This window comes from Mytilus californianus, unplaced genomic scaffold (genome assembly GCF_021869535.1).
Source record: "Mytilus californianus isolate M0D057914Y unplaced genomic scaffold, xbMytCali1.0.p SCAF_1, whole genome shotgun sequence".
Lineage (NCBI taxonomy): Eukaryota > Metazoa > Mollusca > Bivalvia > Mytilida > Mytilidae > Mytilus > Mytilus californianus.
Window position 1 is genome coordinate 56,142,236 of NW_026262581.1, and position 21,559 is coordinate 56,163,794.

Sequence of the window (21,559 nt, forward strand, 5' to 3'; positions counted from 1 at the left end):
ATCTCACATTATCATCAGTTGGTCTCATAGTTCACAACTGTAATAAATCCACCTAACATACGATTGTTCCATGTACAATTCAGAAGCTAATTATCCGTACTCTTGGTTTTATCCGGTCGTTGAAAAGTCACACGGTGCGCTCGCAGTTAGATCGAAGTCAATGGCCAATAATGATGAAATTGAAAATAGAAATGGAGAATGTGTCAAAGAGACAACGGTGGCAAAATTGAAATCAATTACATACTCTTAAAAGTCTTTGATAGTCCTTTGAATGATATCACCGATACAGAAATATTGTTGGTTTCATTCAAAAACTTTGTAGACATTTTTATGAAGACAAAAAAAAAATTACATAAAAAGTTTAAAAGATATAAAGTCCCTGCTAGGGGTATTGTTTTTGATTGTTTTGTTTCTTGATTGGTGTCTACCTGTAGTGGAGAGCATAAATTGTTCCTGCTTTCCAAATTAAAAATGTATATGCTTTTTCCCCTCCGTGTTAGCCATCCTGTTAGTTGCTACACTGTTAGGAATTTTATTGTGTGTTTTAGTTTTACGACATATTGTCTCGATAGGCAAATAAGATGGTTTGTGCTTACATAGAACTGGTTGATTCCCACCATCATATTTTGTACCTGTACTTACTCAGGTTATCTGGACAATGTATTCGTTATTGTTTGTCTTTGTTTTCCGTGTTTGATTTTTCATATAGGATACGAGTGTTGATGATTGATGAAGTGCGTTGTATTGTGCAGTATTTTTTTCGATAACTGTTATCCCTTTTCATGTTTTATAGAAATATGAATAACAAGAAATTTGAAATATATACCAATCAGACAGCAACCCAACAAAACAAAATTAAAAAACATATTGAGGTCCATTTTTGTGTTGTTTACCTGTTGTCTACGACCCCCTATCAACGTGTTTTGTAAGAATGAATGCTTTGAATTATAACAAGTCATCTACACGTTATTGAAGATTTTTATATCAGTCTAACTGCAATAAAAAATACTTCGAAATTTGTTTGAATATTTTGTCCATTTTCTTCGTGATCTAGAATTTTCCAAGGTTGCAACAAGAAACTGGAATTAACCAATCCGTCTGTCGAAATTATTTTCAATACATATTGTACGTCTGTTATGTGCAAAATAACACATATTTTTAGTCGGAAAGTATTGTAAAAAGCAGTTTTGTACTTTTATTTCCCATTCTATGAAGTAGTGGGGAAGGGGTGATGAGGTTATATATTTTTCTATGATCTCACATAATGAAATAAATATCTTTATTGATTTTGAGAATCACTGTAATATTTATTGATCACTAAGGTTACAAATACGAAGAATCTTATTGTAACGATATATGATTAACGCTGGAGAAAGCGTTATGCAGATTTAGACGTTTGGCGGGAAAGTTAATGGCCAGGTCGAAGGTTATAGGCGTGTTCGTAAGGAATTCTCTATGTTCCGTAAGGGGAACATTTAGAGAACACCCCTATCAAGGAAATAATGTAGTCGACCACGGGTTTATGGGTAAATGAGAAACGTCACTCAGAGCTGTCAATTGGCTGTGAATGAGCTGTCAATATTCAATAATCAACAGAGCGTACGGCGGTTGAATTACGTGCTAGTATAGCTATAATATTCGGAGGACATTTTGTACTGGGTACAAAGTGAACGTACAAGTTGATCGGATTGACAGAGCAGAATGTCCCACTAGGAGAACAAGCTGTACCAACCCGCACTGTCTGCTGTCTGGAAGTAACAGACTGTTCCACTCGGAGGACAGGCTGGTACCAGCACGCACTGTCTGGTAGAGACAGACTGAACCAGCCACACTGTCTTATAGTGACAGACAGTCATATCCGGAGGACAGGCTATTAGAATGTATATATATAATTGTTCGTTGTTACTTTATATCAGCAAAGAGCCCGTGTGTATATTTCAGTTCATTGTGCATAACATAGATATATAGTTAACGGCTTTTTGGTATCATTATATTGTTTATGGACAGCTTGAATCGAAGTATTTACTGGAACGAATCGTTTGAGATATAAACGCCCTACTGGTTACACGTTACACTACGTTCAATGTCAAGATTCAAAGTTACTTAAATTTGATCGAAATTTTGTGCAGGAAAAGGGTTTCCGAATGATTATTCAAATACTTATTAAGGACCTCAATTAAATATATTATCACGCATATTGAGAGAAAGATCTCTTTGGGTTTTATGGTCATTTGCTGAAAGATAAAAGTCATAATATATAATTTAGACCTCAATTTGTACAGGAAAATAGTTTCCGTATGCTAAAACAAATACTTCACATTGGATTGCAATTTAACTTTTATAAATGGTCAGATATAATGAGAGAAAGATTCCTCTTGATTTTGAGTTAAGATCAATATCTCTAAAGTCAAGCTCAAGGTAACTAAAACTAGACCTCAATTACATCAGAAAAGTTGTTTAAGGATGTTAAATAAAATACTGCATATGGGATTGCAAACTTTCTTGGATATATGGTAACATTCAGTTTGAGGAAGATCCCTATTGGTTTGGAAATAAACTCATCATAGATAACAGGATTGAAATTTTGTACGCCAGACGCGCGTTTTGTCTACAAAAGACTCATTAGTGACGCTCGAATCCAAAAAGTAAAAAAGTACACACAAATTACGAAGTTAAGGCATTGAGGACCCAAAATTCCTAAAAGTTTTGCCAAATATATAGCTAAGACTATCTATATTCCTGGGGTAGAAAATCCAGTTACTGGTCGAAGGTCAAGGTAACCGTCACTAAAACTAGGCAGTATTACTCTCTTAAATCATACTTTAAGCCCCCTAAATTTGTTTTTATATATACCATAAGATGTAGTATGAAATATTCCTCTAGAGGTACGTGGGATTTGTGACTTACAAAATTAAATATAAGGATTATTAAAACTGTAATTTTATTTTTTTTCAATTTGGTCGATCCGATCTGCAAATCCTACCTAGCTAATTTATTGTAACGTTCGATGTGCTATCATATTGGACATTCTTTTCATAATTGGCACTAGAAGTTTATAAAAAAAATGATCTACCAATAGTTTACACACTCTTTATCTAAGTTTATTTCAAAATGCGTTTTCATCGTCCTCCCTGTACTGCATTGAACTTCACAAATGATGTCAAAAATACCAAAGTTGATTTTTGTTTTGCTGTCGTTAAGTCGCCTCACATCTGTATATTTACCTGCGTCCCCGAAAGCGGAGGCAGGTCTAGTAACCGCTCGATTCCGTTCGTCCGTCAGTCCGTCCTTCCGTCCGTCCGTCTTTCTATCCGTCAATTTCATTGGCTTCTATGAAACAGATCGGGAACACTCTCTTTTATGGATATTCATGATAAATCAGCATACTAATGTCCTTTCAAAAATTATTGTTTATTTACGTATGACGCAATTTTTTTTACCTGGGTTTTTGACGAATCCATTAAATTAATTACTATGCATGATGGAACATTTCCTATTGGTAATTATCCATTTTTAGATGGTGACGTGCCCTTGTCGCTGTTTTATGGTGTTTATTTATCTCAACTTGTTCGATTCGCTCGTGTATGTAACAACGTATTTGATTTTAACGAAAAAAATCTCTGTATTACTGAAAAATTATTACACCAGGGTTTTTGATATCACAAACTAGTCAAAACATTTACTAAATTTTATCATCGGTACAAGGACATCATTCGTAAATATAAATCAACATGCAGACACCTTATACGTTCAGGTATTTCACATCCAATTTTTTATGGTAATATTCTATACAAAGCCCAAATATGTCGACATTCACCTTAAAAGCATACCAAACCTTTAAACAGACTTATTCAGGAGGGATGTAGTTATGATACCGTTGTCAGATCATTAAAGATGGCATATTTTGGTATTAATATTGATTTACTCATAGGGTCTTTGCATCGGAAATAAAAACATTTTTCTAAAACCAGTTGTTGGCATGATACGGGTTATGTTCTTCTCATATATTTTGTGATGATATGATACTAAACCCTTAACGGGAGGGATTGTGCTTGATTTTCATATGATGAAGACATAATCTTTCAATCAGTTTAATCGAGGTCTGGAGCTGGAATGTCGTCAGTTACTGTAAGTAGTCCCTTGTTAATTTATGTATCATTGTTATTTTACTTAGTTTCTTAAGTTACCTATTCTGACATCGGACTCGGACTTCTTTTGAAATGAGTTTTACTGTGCGTATTACTGTGTGTTTGTTTATTCTACATTGGCTAGAGGTATAGGGGAGGGTTGAGATCTCACAAAACATGTTTAACCCCGCCGCATTTTTGCGCCTGTCCCAAGTCAGGAGCCTCTGTCCTTTATTAGTCTTGTATGTTTTTTAGTTTTTGTTCATTTATATGTTTTGGAGTTAAGTGTGACGTCTATTTTTATTGAACTAGTACACATTTTGTTAAGGGGCCAGCTATAGCCCGCCTCCGGATGCGGGATTTTCTCGCTGTGTTGATGACCCATTGGTGGCCGTCAGCTGTTTTCTGCTGTTTGGTCGGGTTGTTGTCTCTTTGACACATTCCCCATTTCCATTCTTAATTTTACTACGTGTTTACGATCAACTGAGAAAACGAGTTATTTACTGAAATACAACACATATTTTCATGCATTGCAGGATAAACAATTTCGCTCAGTTTTTCATCTTTGGTATCTACATTTATAGTCAATGATATAAAGTATTCGTTCCATGCTCAGATTAATGAATAGTTGTTTCTATGCAAAGAAGCGAGTGCTTGAATTATCAAAATTATAGCCATTAATATTATTGATGATTAAACGAAGATTTCATATATTATGTATTTATTACTTTGTCTCTAAGAAACAAACACAAACACCTTTCAGAAAGCCATATTTCTTTTTAATCTGAGCATGCAAATTGAAGATCATGTTATATATTTTACATTTAATACATTGGCTGAACAAACATATTTATTATGCGAGTCTCAGACCCATATAAGTTGGCAGTTTTCCAACTAATTCCACGTGTTTTTCAGTGGTAGTAAACTCGTAGAAGCCCACAAGGCATTCTAGTTCATTGGATCGATTGGTCATGTTTACCTTCTAATTTGTGAATTACTATGCAAATTATACTGACGTCAGGAAATCTAGTCATCCTGACCTGTGAAAGGGAATCAATTAATATTTTATCTGCAGCTTGATAATGTTATGTTGTAGCGGTAAAGCAATGTTTACATCTGCAGTGTACCCACTTGCTCTGAAACGATAGTTTGAAATTTGACTATACTCCTTGTACAATGTGCATTATCTGGTTACCCTTCCGGAGCACCTGAGATCAACCCAGGATTTGGTAGGGTTTGTGTTGCTCAGTCTTTTATTTTGCTGTGTTTTGTCTTTTGTCCTTTTTAGCTCACTTGGCCCAAGGACCAAGTGAGCTTTTCTCATCACTTGGCGTCCTTCGTCGGTCGATCGGTCGTCGTCGTCGTCCGTTTACTTTTACAAAAATCTTCTACTCTGAAACTACTGAGCCAAATTCAACCAAACATGACCACAATCATTATTGAGGTATCAAGTTAAAAAATGTGTCCGATGACCCGGCCCGCCAACCAAGATGGCCGCCATGGCTAAAAATAGAACATAGGGGTAGAATGCAGATTTGGCTTATATCTCTGAAACTAAAGCATTTAAAGCAAATCTGACATGGGATAAAAATGTTCATCAGGTTAAAATCTATCTGCCCTGAAATTTGCGGACAAATTAGACAACCCGTAGTTAGGTTGCTGCCCCTGAGTTGGTAATTTTAAGAAAATTTTGCAGTTGTTGGTTATTATTTTGAATTTTATTATAGATAGAGATAAAGTGTAAACAGCAATAATGTTCAGCAAAGTAAGATCTACAAAACGGCTAACATGATCATAATGGTCAATTGACCCCTTCAGGAGTTTGGCCACAATCATCATTAGGCTATCTAGTTTTAAAAATGTGTCCAATGACCCTGCCTACCAACCAACATGGCGGACATGGCTAAAAATAGAACATAGGGGTAAAATGTAAGTTTTGTCTATTATTTTTTGAACCGTCATAAATAGAGAAATTCTGAATGGAGCAAAAATGTTTAGCATAATGAGCTCTTCCAATTGTCTATATACGTCAAAACTGTAAGACAAATTCTTATAGGAGTTATTGCCCATAAATGGCAAATTTTACCATTTTTTTTCATTTTTGCCTATTATCATGAAAACTATGATATTTAGAGAGAAACATTTTTTTCCCGTTATGCCTTATATGATTTAAATTATAATAGATAAATAAACACTTTAATATCACAAAAATGATCAGCAAGGCAAGATCTATTAAAAAATCAAATTTTACCGATATTGTTAGTAGACTGTCACTCTTCATAGGAGTGATTGTCCTTAATTGAGGAATGGTTTCAACCCTCTTTTGTGTTTTGAGCAAAAACCTAAAAAAGGTAGAGAGAAACTAAACAGACTAAAAGATCAGTAGTACAAGATCAACAAAATAGAGATTTTTGTCATGAAGTCTATTCTCGTCTACAATGTTGGAGGGTGTCCTTTATTTGATATGCACATAGACCAAAGTGAGCGACACAGGCTCTTTAGAGCCTCTAGTTTTTTGTGTCATGGTGTTGTCAGTTTATTTCCGACTTATGAGTTTAAATATTCCTTAGGTATCTTTCGCTTCTCTTTTATTTGTTTTCTCGAAGTTTTTTATCTTTTGCCATGGTTGTGTAAGATACCGTTACCAAGTAAAATGTGTGTTCCCTTCACCCTCAATCAGGCTTCAATATTTGTTGTTCACGTATTACTTCGACTGTATTCCTGCATGATATAAATGATGAGTGAAATCGTAAATTATCAATGTATGGTAGTTCGGGACAGTATAACGGCAAAAATCTTACTAGATTTCGATAAATCATGGGGCAACGTTAATATGATCCGTTCAAATTTAAAATTATGATGTGTAATGTTATGATTGCCATAACTACTTCAAATGACGGGAAGCAGTTTTATGTCATTGGATGACCTTAAACAATGAGTAGAACGAATCGTTATTGTTTTGATGTCACTCCAAGCTGTGCGAATTTCGTTTCTCAAAATTGTGTACATTTAAGTCATTTTCGTTCCTACACTGTAAACATTGTATTGAAGTTTCTTTTTTCCTATATTTATCACAAGTAGTTCTGACAATTAACAGTAATTACAAATTGTTTTGAACTTGTAAGTGAATATCATTTTCGGTATATTTACAAGATTTAGACAACTGAAATTATCTCTAGAATTAAATTTAAAGTTTATAAATTAGAGGATGATGCACGTACACTTATACAAATTATTATCCGTAAGACTATCTTGGAACTATAGTCGCGTAATGTATTTTTGTCCTTTTGAAATAAGATTTACAAGTATGTATGCGGTGGTCTTAAGTTCTATCTTGTATGAAGATAGATTCATATGTACAACTGGAATTCATACTTTTCACGACCTTATATATATATTTCTAAAAGAAAAAAAATCATTTTCAGAATAAAAGTCATTGGTAATAAAATATGTATGAATATGGAATTGTCTGAACGAGAATGTACTAAATTGAAAAACTCCATTTAAGTATATTATTTAGAACGATCAGTCATTTCTAGTCGATTGAAAAATTGTGCTACGAACTCAATTAGTTCTGAACATTTCAGAGAAAACACAACATCCATTGTTTTTATGACCATGATAACGGTGAAAGGATGAGAATGCCGATTGGTTATGAGTTACACCATGAACAGATTATTAAATTATTGGATCAGGTTGAGAAAGCTTTGCCAGGTTGGAATGACCGAAACGACATACTGGCTATGTTACGTCAGTGTAATTACGATGCTGATGAATGTATACGTACCTACATACATTTAGAAGAAGATGGTAGGTAGAAATTTATAGTAAGGATATTAAGAGATACTCTATTTGTGTCTATTATTGAATACTTGTCTGATTGGAATTGGTTGAGTTTGTTTCCAAGATACTATAGTAATATTTGGTGTATGGGATAACTACAAGCTGAACATATCCGATTCGAAATGTTCTTAACATTTTTTTTTGTCTTAGACCAATTAATTTTTATTCAAGGCTGTTCTTGTATGTTGTTGGTTCTAAGTCATTTTTTCATTTTTTAACAGGGAGTTAGTTGCTTATGTGCAAGAACAGTTTTAAAACGAATCAAATACAGGCTCTGGAAACTTTAACTTTAGGGTAAAAGTATGCTTTGAAAATTTTCCGGATGCCAGTTTAGGAGATGAACATTGTTACAAGCAAATAACATCATCAACAATATAGCATTGCCATTTTGTAGTTTCATAGAAGTTGTGGGTCATAAAAAACCAAATTTCTAAATGTAGAAGTATAGAATTTTCAAATGATATTGATGAGACTCACGTGTTGTGCTTATGGAAATCATATTGTATGTTTTAGTACCACTCGTCTGAGTAATATGTGAGAGTACCATTCACCTATTAGCCAGAGTTTTGGTACTGTCAAGATTTATATATGTGATATATCATTCACGATGCAAAGCTAGTACTTTCATTTGATATTCACGGCATCTAGAAATTGTTCCTTAACAAATATTGATTATGATTAGTTGCCGTATGATGTGGCTTAAATTCGATCCACTAGAATGCTATATAGAATAGGGAACATGTCCCGGACAGGAGAAGATATTAAATTACAGGATGAGTATTCAAGACCCGATCAACAATTATTGCTTCATGTTGAAGTAGTGTTTGATACTGCGAAGCACTCCGTACCTTTTTAGAAAGAATAAACTTCTGTTTGAAAGTTACAAATCAATATTATTACCTAAAGGAAGCAAAATAGAAGTCCCAAAGGTAAAGTTGAGCAAGAAAAGTTCGGCAGCTTTGTTTAGAATATTTCGATTTTCATGCTCCTAGATGTTTCATATTTTAGCTTACCAACATTTTGGTCAAGAGCGTAACTGATGAAGGTTTTTTTTAAATACACATGTTATGCGCACGTGAACATTTTATCATTTGTTTCTTACTACATGTGGGTCAGTACCGATGACAGTGATCGATCGGGGATCAATCAGCCAAGTAGCGTTAGTGATTCGGTACTTGCATAATTTAAATGATGAATTTTATTTGGAAATTTATAGTTCATAAAAATTGTGAGAAAACTAATGTTGGGACTCATCCAGAGAAGGTTTACCTTAGACTATTTTGGTCGTTTGCTTAGGGATTCTGTAGTTCTTACGCTCCTGTAGCTCTTACGCTTCCACGCATTTTATATTTTTGGCTTTTCAATTTTCTTTGTCGCATGCGTACTTGATGATGGTTATTCATAATCTACATGTTGTGCAATTTGAAGTCATACCATTTGCGTTTTTTTCTTTACTAAAGGGTCGTTACCTCATCTTGTGTGTTGATTTCCAGTTCCAAGAATTATGTAATTGTACTAAAGGTAACGTTGCAATTCACTCATATTTAAAGTTCTCAAGGCGGTTTGACTTTTCTGATAAAACTGTTGTGTGTTTCGCCTGCGAAGAAGGTCGCATAATGCAAGACAAAGGAATAAGTTATGCGGCCGCGGATTAGTCGGTGAAAACTATTTGTATAAAGCTATATATTTCAGTTGGTAAAATATCTGGAGGCTTCATAACTTGTATACATATGCCTTAAATTAAGAAGTTTCCGTCTGTCATATTTCCATTGTCATTATTCAATTGTTCATGGTTAAGCGACTGCTTAAAAAAAAGTATAGTTGTTTTGTCATATGAATTTCTCATAAATTATGAGTAATAGGATAACCATTTTAGTATATGGGTTCCTTGCAAGGTTTTCATATCCGTCAGACAGAGTTAACCTGACAGGTTTCATCAGACCTTGACCCCATTTTCATGGTTCATTGGTCAATGTACAGTTTTTTTGTTTTGGTCTGTTAATCAATTATAGGTCAACTATATTTGGTATAGGAAAAGATTGTAAGATGTACATATCTCTCTGTTAGGTATTATCTGTCCTTTTATGGTTCATTAGCATGGAATGATTGTAAGGTTTACATGTTTGTCTGGTTTGGATTATCTGACCTTGACCTCATTGTCAAGGATCATTTATAATATTAAGTTTATGTGATAACTGAATTATAACTTTATCTTTAAGACTATCAAAATAAAATCAATTTTGTAACCCAGCGTTCAATATTTGTGGCTTTCTGAGGAGACATTTAGTATCTAACAACGGAAAAATGAAAAGCAAGGAAATCTTAAACATCCAAGTGTTAGATTTATACTCTCCATTCAGGCATGTCCAAGTTAGAGATAACATGAAATTTTACTTAAGGGTGTCTGAGCTTTTGACATATTTGATTTTCTTTTTTTCACGTGTGCAAACCAATATTCAATTGTTTTTAATTCTAAGTAGAGAAAGTCCATAGCAACAGTACAAGAACTAACAAACAACTACGTGAGCAATATATGATTACCATTCTGTTGCGGATAGGTTTCTTCCCTCACCAATTGATAGACTTTCAACATGTAAAACTTTAATCGAAATTTAATTATTCATGAGTGTAACAGTATTGTAACTCGTTAACAAGCGGATTTTAAGTACTTGCTTTTTTCGTATGTTTTATGATCTTTCAAGTGTTAAAATCCGTAACTGGATAAAAAATAAATGACGCTGCTTTAAACAAGTTACAAATGAATAGACACAACAATAAAGTATGTAACAATCAAAGTACTTTTGTACCCTGAATCAACTATTTTTTTCTACAAAACAATGTCACAAGCATACTGGTTAAATTTTTTAACTGCCCGAACGAGTTTTGCATACCCACACCTTTTCCTATCAATGGGAGAAAATAATAACAAAAGTGAAAGATATACGGTTACACGGTATCTAAATTTGTTTAGGGTTTAATTTTATATTTAATTGTTCTGACTAGTATATGTTTCTACTTATTATTTTAGAGTGGATGAGATATACTAAAATCAGTAAAAAGGGAGCAGATACCAAAGTTAAAAATGAAAAATGACTTATAGGAAGCAGTGGAAACATTGAGTATGCATTTAGTTATTTCTATAAGTAAATATTAGGAATTTTATTTCCTTGTTGAAGATTATGATTATGAAAGCAGAGAGAATTGTAAAGAATGTCTTCATTTTATTAGATATTAATGAAAATAACGCTTTATAATTTTCATGTGTCCGAAGTTTTTGCTGGATATATCTTCATTGGGAATGCTCAAAACTAGACATTTGAACGCAAGGAATGTAAAAACGCGTAGCCACGATAGAAGCTATTATACCGAAAGGGACCAAAAGAATAGCATAATTCGTCTAAAGTCAAGTTTGTCCGAGGAGCTTGATCCTTGATTTCTAAATAGTTTCAACAAACTTATCAACAAGGAATTTTAGAAATACTTGGACCGAAACACTGACTACTGGGCTGATGATACCCTCGCGGACGAACAGCCAACCAGCAGTGGAAGCGATCCAGTACTAGTGAATGACATATATCATGAGCGAACAGGGAGCTTACTTGTATCCTGAAATATGAGCGAATTGTATCGCAGTGAGGTTATGTTTGTATCCAGAAACAGAGACAAACGCAAAAGCATCCAAAGGTCATATGTAGCACATTTATCAATAGTCATATCATCCTGAAGATATATCCCTCATTGTATTTAAGTTCATAAGGCTTCTTATTTAAACAGACAAGTGAGAAACAATTTGTGTTTGTCTCGCCTGCGATGAAAGGCATAGAATGCAAGACATACAGATGATTATTCGGAAGCGACGATAGCGTAAACTATTTGAATTAAGCCTTATATTTCAGTGTTCTTGATTCTTCACACCTTAAGCTTTTATACTGATGCCATATGTTCTGACGTTTCTGTCTACCATATGTCCATTGTCCTATAACCTAATTTTGATGGTTATTCGAATGCATAAAAAACTGTCATATGCATTTCTAAATGATTATAATTAATAGGATATTTACATTTTATATTTGAGATCCATACGAGGTCTACATGTACGTCAGTAAGGGTGCATCTTACCTTAACCGCATTTCATTGATCAGTGATCAAGTACAAATTTTGTGGTCAACTCCGTATCTTAAATACTAAACTGCAAGGCGTATATGTCTGTCTGTAGGGTTCATCTGTCTTTGACCTTATGGTCAAGGTTTATTAATCAACGTCAAGTTTCCGTTGTTTTGATCCTGATTCTTAAATCAAACGGATTTTCATTTGGTTTATATAATGTTTATATCGTGTACATGTCCGTCTGATGTTGCGCATCTGACCTTAACCTCATTAACATTGATCAATGATAATGTTACGTTTATGAAATACTTGTAGCTAAACCGTTGAAGAGTGTACACTATTGCTTAACAATGATTTGCTGAAATGTGTGATGTCTGAAAACAAACGTTTTTTAAATTAGATAAATATACAGCGAAAAATGCCATTTTTTCTAAAATCAAGAATATTAAATAAAATGAATTATGTACAAAAAATTGTTTCACAAATTAAGATCCTACTTTTGTAACGAAGATATTCCAAAGCTTTTTTTACAAAAATCCGCATGTAGTTATCTTTTAAAATAGTAAGGTTAAGTGTGTCTATTCAAAGGATAGAAATGTCTGAGAAACTGAAATTTTAAGTAAATCTCCAAAATTTTGACCCCAACTATCTCTAAATTTAGCACATGAAGGTATATTTTTTTATTACATATTTGCATTGGTTAGATAAAAAATAGCTTGTATGCCAATGGTCGTAAAAAAATCACCGTGGGATCAAAACTGTATCGTATGCCCTTAAGTCGGGGATTTCGTTACCACAAATTTCTTAAAACCTTTACTAAATTCTTCCAAAGATATAAAGATTGGTTTGGAAGTTTGGATGTACCTGTAAAAAACTTATTTCAAACGGGATAGCACATCCTATTTTTTATGGAGATGTTGTTTACCGAGCCTGGAAATTTAGATACGATCCAGGTTAACTTATTGACCCTTTAAATAAACTTATTTTTAAAGCAATGAAAAGGTTACCAATTCAACACTATTATTAAATCTTTGAATATTGTTTTTATTGGTATTAATATTGATGTTGTTATCAGTAAATTAAAATCAAACCACATTATTTTTATGCACATTCATGCTCTACAATCTGTCGAAACCTGTATCTTGGTATTGCACAAGGTCGTGTTTTTTTCTCGGACTGTGAATTACGTCTTTACACTAAATCCATTGGATGTTGGATGTGTACTGATTGATATTTTAGTCTTAGATGCATGATTTTTGATTTTTTTTATTAGTTGTTATTGGCTTTGAACTAGCTGTCAGTAACTTCGAGTACTCTCAGATCTGTACGTAGTGTCTTTTTGTTGTGGGGATGTATAAGTACCCTGCCACGTCACTCTGTGTTTTGTTAGATGTCTGTTGAGTTTCGCCCTTTTCAACTGATTTTTATAGTTTGCTATTATGTTGTACTTTTAAACCACTGTCCCAGGTTAGGGGAGGGTTGGCGCCATCAAACTAGCTTAACCCCGCCACATTCTGCATATGCCTGTCCCAAGTCAGGAGCCTGTAATTCAGTGGTTGTTGTTTGTTGCTGTATAACATATTTGTTTTTCGTTCATTATTTTGTACATAAATCAGGCCGTTAGTTTTCTCATTTAAATTGTTTTACATTTGTTATTTCGGGGCCTATAGCTGACTATAAGGTATGGGTTCAACTCATTGTTGAAGGCCGTACGGTGACCTATAGTTGTTAATTTCTGTGTCATTTAGTCTCTTGTGGAGAGTTGTCACCACATCTTCTTATTTTCATAAGTGAATTGTTATAATTAAGGATTATGTAGAATCCCTGATTTTTTAATGCTGTTAAATCAGATTCAATATATGAAGGACACGTTTTTTTAAGTGGATGTTGTTGCAAAAAAAACGAAAAGTAGAGCATGAAAATGGTTAATTGTTTATTCTGCAATATTACATGTCATCCAAATTTACAATGCAGTTTGTAAAAAAAAAAAGATTTATATCAGAGTATTGTGCTTTACATTTTAATATTGATGCTTTAGATATGTCTAGTCTAAGATATGATTTTATAGAATGAATTATTTAACTTTTATTCGTTGTCTCTTCATTTCAGTTATAATATTATGTATAATCCCTGACATTTTATCTAGTGATTATGCATAATTCCAGAAAATTTTAGTATTTATATATAATCACTAAAGTTACCAGTGATTATACATAATCATCTTTAGGGATTCTACATCATCCCTAATTATACACATCTATTGTAACATATATATATCCTAAATTAATCTGACGGTTATTGCTTTATTAAGTGTTAATATGATATTAAAAAGGTAGAATTTAAACTATTTGAACTTTACCCAGGTTGAAAGCAAGACGATATGAACTCATCTCTTCAAGTAGAAGTAAAGCAGGTTAAAAAACATCTTCTTATACCTAAAGCTGTGACGTCAGTTTTACATATAGAAAATGAAATTTACAGCATCAAAGACACAGTTATAGTATTGCTAGTAACTATGTTAACATATACATGTATACCAAAATTGATTTTGTATTGACTAACTAAATTTTGTCAGGTTGAACAATTTATTTGAAACGGATCAAAAAACTGTTTTCTCAAATATTTGAAAGGATATATTCCAAATTATTTCACTTACATTTTCTTAGTTGATAATCTGCATTAGTATTGTACGAGAAAAAGTAAAAGCATTAATTTAATAAACTTAAAAAAAGGTAAGAACTTTTTTTTTTATAAAACTGTGACGTGTCCCTCACCAATATGACAACGATAGCCTAAGCTTTCATCAAATTATTTTATTTTCATCATATAGATTACTTTGAAAGCTAGAAATTACATAAGTTTTGAAATTGAAAAATATTTTGATACATAAAAGAATTAAATAATTCAATTATTTCCATATAATTTTTTTTTCTCAGGATGCCGTTTTGACGTCTTAGATATGACAGTTAGAGACATATTTTATTGTTACTAAAGTTGATACGTGAGAATTTGTAAATTTATATTTTGCAAAGTTTCACCTTCGTATTTCCAATATTTTCCAAATTCTTTCATCATGATGCATGATATTTTAAGTTATGGTATCATGAAAATTTTATAACAAGTTGAGTAGCAAACGTCGCATACTCTCATGAAATCTAGAAAATCAACACTGTACACATGATACTCGTTTGTTTTATACACATGTATGTTCATAATTTTGAAGAACAAAACAAATTCGTGCAGGTTATTACCATATCATAATTTTGAGAATAAGTTCTTGGTTACAAGAGCGCAATTATTCGATTGCATTTTCCAAAGGGTACCCGTGGTGTTCCATCTTTTATGTCCTGAAGACAGCACAAACTAGAACAAATGGGTAGCAGTTCCTGTTACCAGAACTGTCAGCGTTGTATGAAAGCCAAAATAAAAATATATATGGGGATGTGGCAAAGTTGACTTGAAATGCAGTTGAAAAAGAACGTCTATTTTTTCGTTCAATGGACAAGGCAATTTTTTTTATGGCTCATACGTACAAAAATGGAATATATTTTCTGCACTTTGTAAAATATTACTTTCATTTTTTAATCCAAAATGGATAAACTTTAAAAGTAATGTCAACTGCACAAGATTTTATTCTGAGTACCATCTTGGGTTAGAAATCTTGCCGGTTAATTGTAAACGAATGATGCGCTCTTGTAACCTATAGTCTATTTAAGTTCATTTTGCATAAACTGCCATTTTGTTTGTTGTAATTGTTTTCTAAATGACGCAGTTATGTTAATGTTCATAAATTACTCTGAGCAGATATGTTTCCCTTTTTTATGTTACAATGTTTTAAGCTAATATTGACAAGGACTACATGAATCACGACAGAGTTGGTACGTTCTGCATATCTTATCATTCATAAAATCACATATGTATTGTACTCTCATTACTTAGAATACCATGCATTAGCAAACTTTCCCATTTATTAAATAGTTATTTATCTTAGTTTGAAATAAATTAAGGAACGAGTTTGCATTTCTTTTTTTCGCTCAAACATGTGAAGAATTTGTTTTCTTCGTTATACCTGTATCTGTAGTGAAGATTTTGATTTCAATTAACTTTATTCGAGTATAACTGGTATGTCAGGAATTCCATTACTACAAATCATTTAAAACCTTTATGAATTTTGTTAAAATATACAAATATTTGGTTCGGTCAGTAAATGTAAAAACATATTACAAACGGGATATGACATCCTTATTTCTACTGTTATATTGTATATAGACCCCATAAATTTAAGTACGATCCGTTATCAAATTAACACCGAAGTAGGATATTTGAATATTGACTGTATCGGTTCTTACATTATTTTATATATATGTATATATACAAGTCTAAATTGAAAACAACGTTCAAACCTATGATTGCGTTGGATAAAAATCGCAATTTTTATACGTGTGCATGCAAAACAAATTTCTTGGTATAGGGGTCTAAATACAGCACAAGCAACATTTTCCAAAAGACCAAAAAGTGAAAAAGTATATTTTAACAAAACGCATTTGACTAGCAGGTCGAACAACGAATGTTCTTAAACCTTGCTGACTGCCATGGCGATTGACAAATAAACGGATCACAGATGTAACAAAATGGATCTTAATTTTAATCTAATACCAAATAGAAAAAAACAAAAAACTTGCGGAAAAGATGGTATACCGCAAACATGAGGTGCAAAAATTTGTACACCATATCCGGATTTTGACAATTAATGTCTCTTCAGTGATGTTAGAAATCGAAACGGTATTTGGAAAGCCATATAATTTATCTCAATTTAAGATAGACTCTTGAATTTTGAAAGAGTCGAAATAGGATGAACGGATCATATAAACCCGAAGGCAAATATAATACAAGCCCAAACGAAAAAATATAAACAAGTCTAAATTGAAAACAACGTTCAAACCTATGATTGCGTTGGATAAAAACCGCAATTTTTATACATGTGCATGCAAAACAAATTTCTTGGTAGAGGGGTCTAAATACAGCACAAACAACATTTTCCAAAAGACCAATAAAGTGAAAAAGTACCGTATGTATTGCTATATTGTTTTTTTTTATCAGTTACGGCACTACGTATTGATCACTATATATATAGGTATTGCAAAATGTCTTGGTTTTCTTAAACTATTTGTTAATCAGTACACTTAATCCTTTAAAGCTGTACTGATTAACAGTTTAGCCTTGGAAAACATGATTTATTTTTTGGTTTAAATTGATTTTAAACTAGTTTTCAATACATGCGAACACTCTTAAATGACACTTTGTGGTTTTTTTTCTCGTCTTGCTAATTGTTTTGTGTATTTCGTGCCGAACGTATTAGCCGAGGCCTTTCAGACTGGTTACAGTTTTTACAGTTTGTTGTTATGTTGTGTTGTTATACAGCTATCCATGTTTAGGGGAATGATTTGTTTCCGTTGATTGTTTGAGAGGCTGACCGATAAATATAGCTGGTTACATTCAAGTCATATGGTCTCTAGTTGATAGTTGTCGCATTAAAGACATACCACATTTCCTTAATTGTATATAGGTATAGAATAATTAATTGATACGTTTTCCGAGTAGCCCTTCAGACTCTTCAATATACGGTCAACTGCATTGTAGGGGATACAAGTGTGTGTGGATGGCAGACTAGTTTAACTTAACTTATTCTAAAAGGTTACCAATTCAACACTGTAATTAGATCTTTAAATATAGTTTTTATTGGTATAAATTTTGATTTTGTTATCAGTAGATTAAAACCAAACTAATATCATTGTCATATACATACATATATTCAAGGTGTTACAATGTGTCGATACCTATGTTGGCATTGCACAATGTCATGTTTTTTCCTTGACTGTTAATGACGTCGTTACACGAATCCATTGGATGTGTACTGATTAATATTTTAGTCTTGGATACATGTTTTTTTTAATTTGTTATGGGCTTTGAAATAGCTGTCAGTAAATGCGAGTATCTCCGATCTGTTCTTAGTGTCTTTTTTCTTGTGGGATGTATAAATACCCTTCCACGTTCGGTCTGTGTTTTTGTTGCTTGTTTTTCGGCTTTGTATCGATCTGATGAGCTTAGCCCTTTCAAGTGATTTTTATAGTTTATTGATATGTTGTGCTGTTAAACCGCTGTCCCAGGTTAGGGGAGGGTTGGGCGCCCACAAACATTTTGAACCCCACCACATTATGTATGTGCCTGTCCCAAGTCAGGAGCCTGTAATTTAGTGGTTGTCGTTTGTTGCTGTATATCATATTTGTTTTTCGTTCATTGTTTAGTACATCAATGAGGCTGTTAGTTTATTCGTTTGAATTGTTTTACATTTGTCATTTCGTGGCCTATTACAGCTGACTATACGGTATGGGTTTTGCTCATTGTTGAAGGCCGTACGGTGACCTATAGTTGTTAACTGCTCATTTGGTCAACGATTTTCCAGGGCTAGTATTTCCTATCACGATTTCATTGTTGGAAAAGGGTTGCTGCTCACAAGGAAACAAGAGTTCCAATCCGCATTCAAAAATGGACTCTCACAAGATATATTAATGTAGTTATTTTTAAATGGCACTCAACAGTTATAATGGGTGATCAAAGTACTTTGTGCAGTGGTTCTTCCAAATTATTATATTGCAATTATTTACAGTGAAAACCTTTGTCAGTGAGAAATAATGTAAGATGTTCATGTTTTACCAGTACAGGAATTTGTCAAAGGATGTTGATAGAGTTGTAGCTTTGATGGACGGTGTTACAGATTTTATACAATAATCTAACTCCAACAGCTGACAGCACGGCAGATGTAAAAATTGCTCACTCAGTACAACTCAACATTATGAAGCTTCAGACCAAATATCTTTCTTTCTTTCTTTCGGACAGAAGGACAGACTGACACGGACTGACAGAGTCGAGCGGTCACTAGCCCTGCTTTCGCCTTCGGCGACGCAGGTAAAACGACAAACTAACAAATCAAAGGCATACAGGATCTAACTGTTGTGATAATTTCCAGAAAGCATGATTTGTTAAAGCCGAATGTGGCTATATTTTATGTCCTTTTTGGTCAGACAGATCTTTAACTTTGTATTAGGTTTTGGATTTCCAAATATACGGGCGTCAAACATCACTTAAGAGACATTAATTGACGAAATGCGCATTTGGCCGTTTAGCACTGTTAACAGGCACAAAATGTGATAGAGTTAAAATGCATAAATCTCCCCGTTATCATATTTAGGCCATATGACGTAAAAGTAAAACACAAAATAAACATCGGTACATTTAATTTACCAGATAACCACTTACTTGAACACAGACATATACAAGGCATATTAATTTGAATGCAGGGTAGCTAGCTAAGGTAGTCATATTTGCTGGTTAAAAATTGTCGCTTAAACTTTAAAAAGTTTAATTGATTCGTATTCCTTTAGAGGCCAGTGTAGATTTAAAACTTTACAAATCCCTTAATAAGGATACGCATGCGCACCTTAAAAATAGTTTCCACCTAAAATTGTCCTGAAGTTTCAATTTAAGGTTAAACCCTTCAAAACTGCCCAGAAAGTGCGTTCTGCTGGAAGGAAGTTTATTTGAATAGCTTCGTTATCAATTTTGTGTTAAATCTTACCATAGATCTCACATTCTAAGTTTATATTAATGCACAAAATACTCTTGACAGTACAAAATCAAAGCTAAGCTATGATAGTTTGAAATTAAAATTACAAAAAACGTATAATAACAAGTAAATACCCTCCTTTTTACTCGTATTTGTTCGATATTTTCTCTATTCATTTGAAAATTCCCGATTGTAATACACAGAACTTCTAATGTAAATATTTAGAAAAATAAGCATATTGGTGTGTGAAATTGAACAAATCTATGAACGTCTTTTGTAAGAAATATTAACCTAGATTTTTTTATCTGATGATAATCGACTTGTAATTTACTACTTCTATGTTCAATTGACCTCAAGCGACACTAAAATCTTGTCCCAGTGAACGTTTTAAAGAATATGAGCGAATGATTCTTTAGCAAGGACTTCTATCCACTGAGTCATCCATATGTCAATTTACATTAAACGTTTTATATATACTTTCAGTATTCTCGTTCGATAATGTTAGTCTTTTGAAGACAAAGACATAAAAAGATCCAATTATTTTTTTGGTACAAAATTGGCACTAATTTATGGCAAATATCTAGTTCCTCTGTATACGTATTAAGCTACCAGATAATAGAAATGTAGGTATACACCAGTAAGACAGCAGACAACATAAGATTTCAAATGACGTCAAGAGGTCGATGGACGGTCTTCTACAACAGGGTATTGACAGTACATTCGCCAATGCGTCAAGCTCTTAATCTTTAATTTAAGAGGTTAGAAATAAGAGGCTCTCTTATGATATTTTTACTTTAAACTGGTACAATGGAGCTAATCATTTTGCTGGAAAGAGAATCTTTCTATCCATTACATATTTGAAGGCTCTCGAAATAAGCAAATACAAAAGGGGAAAAGAAAGGGGTTAAACTATGATTTAGGGGCAGCAACTACTCCAAGGGGTCAATGGATACTTTTTGTCATATTGACTTCTTTGTTGATCAAGTGTGGATGATCAGTTTTGCTTTTCAGCGTTTCAGTCGATCTATAATTATAGTTTCAAATGAAAAATACACATTATTGGTCAAAATTGAGTTTATGGATAATTTTGACTTCTTAGTAGAACCTGTTTGGCTTATCATAGTCGCTTTCGTTATAGCAAAAAACACAGTTGGTAAGTGAGTTGCAATAATGATTCAATTGCTGATATAACTCATTTTGACTCATTTTAGATATGTGTTGCTAATAAAATGTTCGGATATTATTACAGATTTCAAGAAATAAACACTAAATTTGTAATAAATCAACATATCAAAGCACCTCTATCAGGAGTCGACTGGTGATTTTGGTCGTTTGACTTATTAGTTAATCTTTCTTGTTGATCATTTGTGACGTTGAAAGTTTCTTTAAATATCATTAAAAAAAAATAAGTTATTGAAACACAATAACTTCGCTGTAAACAGAATCAATTGACTCTTTAAAGGAGTGTCAAATCAATGTGTATCCTTTATTGATATTTTTCACTCTTCAAAGTTTAAACAGCAACAAGATCGATATAAAAATAATGTCAACATGTTCGAAATCATCATTCGAGTTCATATAAAATCTATTACCATTTAACGATTTTTCTTAATTTTCGGTTTGGTAGAAACTATAGTAGAGAGAAATTCTAAGGGTTAATCGATCATAACTTAGGATGCTGGGCAAAATAATCTCCATGGAAATGAGATGTACAATTGATAATTCAACTGAATACCAAATATAATTGACCAACCACTAGTGATTTCACTTTAACTGACATAATCACATCGAGTACATTGTTGATAGTAGGGTGTTCAATTCATACAAATGCTGATCTGTTATTGGCTACAAAAAATGA

At 33.0% G+C, this 21,559-nt stretch overlaps 3 protein-coding genes across 3 annotated transcripts in view; all 3 read left to right on the plus strand.

The window, feature by feature from the left end:
• LOC127723833 (uncharacterized) overlaps window positions 1-16,091 on the plus strand; it is a 44,917-nt gene extending 28,826 nt beyond the window's left edge. Inside the window, exons 12-14 of the mRNA XM_052230589.1 lie at window positions 7,715-7,937; window positions 10,999-11,089; window positions 14,441-16,091. Of these exons, the coding sequence (XP_052086549.1) occupies window positions 7,715-7,937; window positions 10,999-11,063 (288 nt within the window). The 3' untranslated portion in view covers window positions 11,064-11,089; window positions 14,441-16,091. The remainder of the gene's footprint in view (window positions 1-7,714; window positions 7,938-10,998; window positions 11,090-14,440) is intronic.
• LOC127721855 (protein PML-like) overlaps window positions 1-21,559 on the plus strand; it is a 243,072-nt gene that overhangs the window by 196,614 nt on the left and 24,899 nt on the right. The window lies entirely within an intron of this gene.
• The window catches only part of LOC127721908 (uncharacterized), a 218,470-nt gene that overhangs the window by 171,847 nt on the left and 25,064 nt on the right, over window positions 1-21,559 (plus strand). The gene's annotated exons all lie outside the window — the stretch shown is intronic.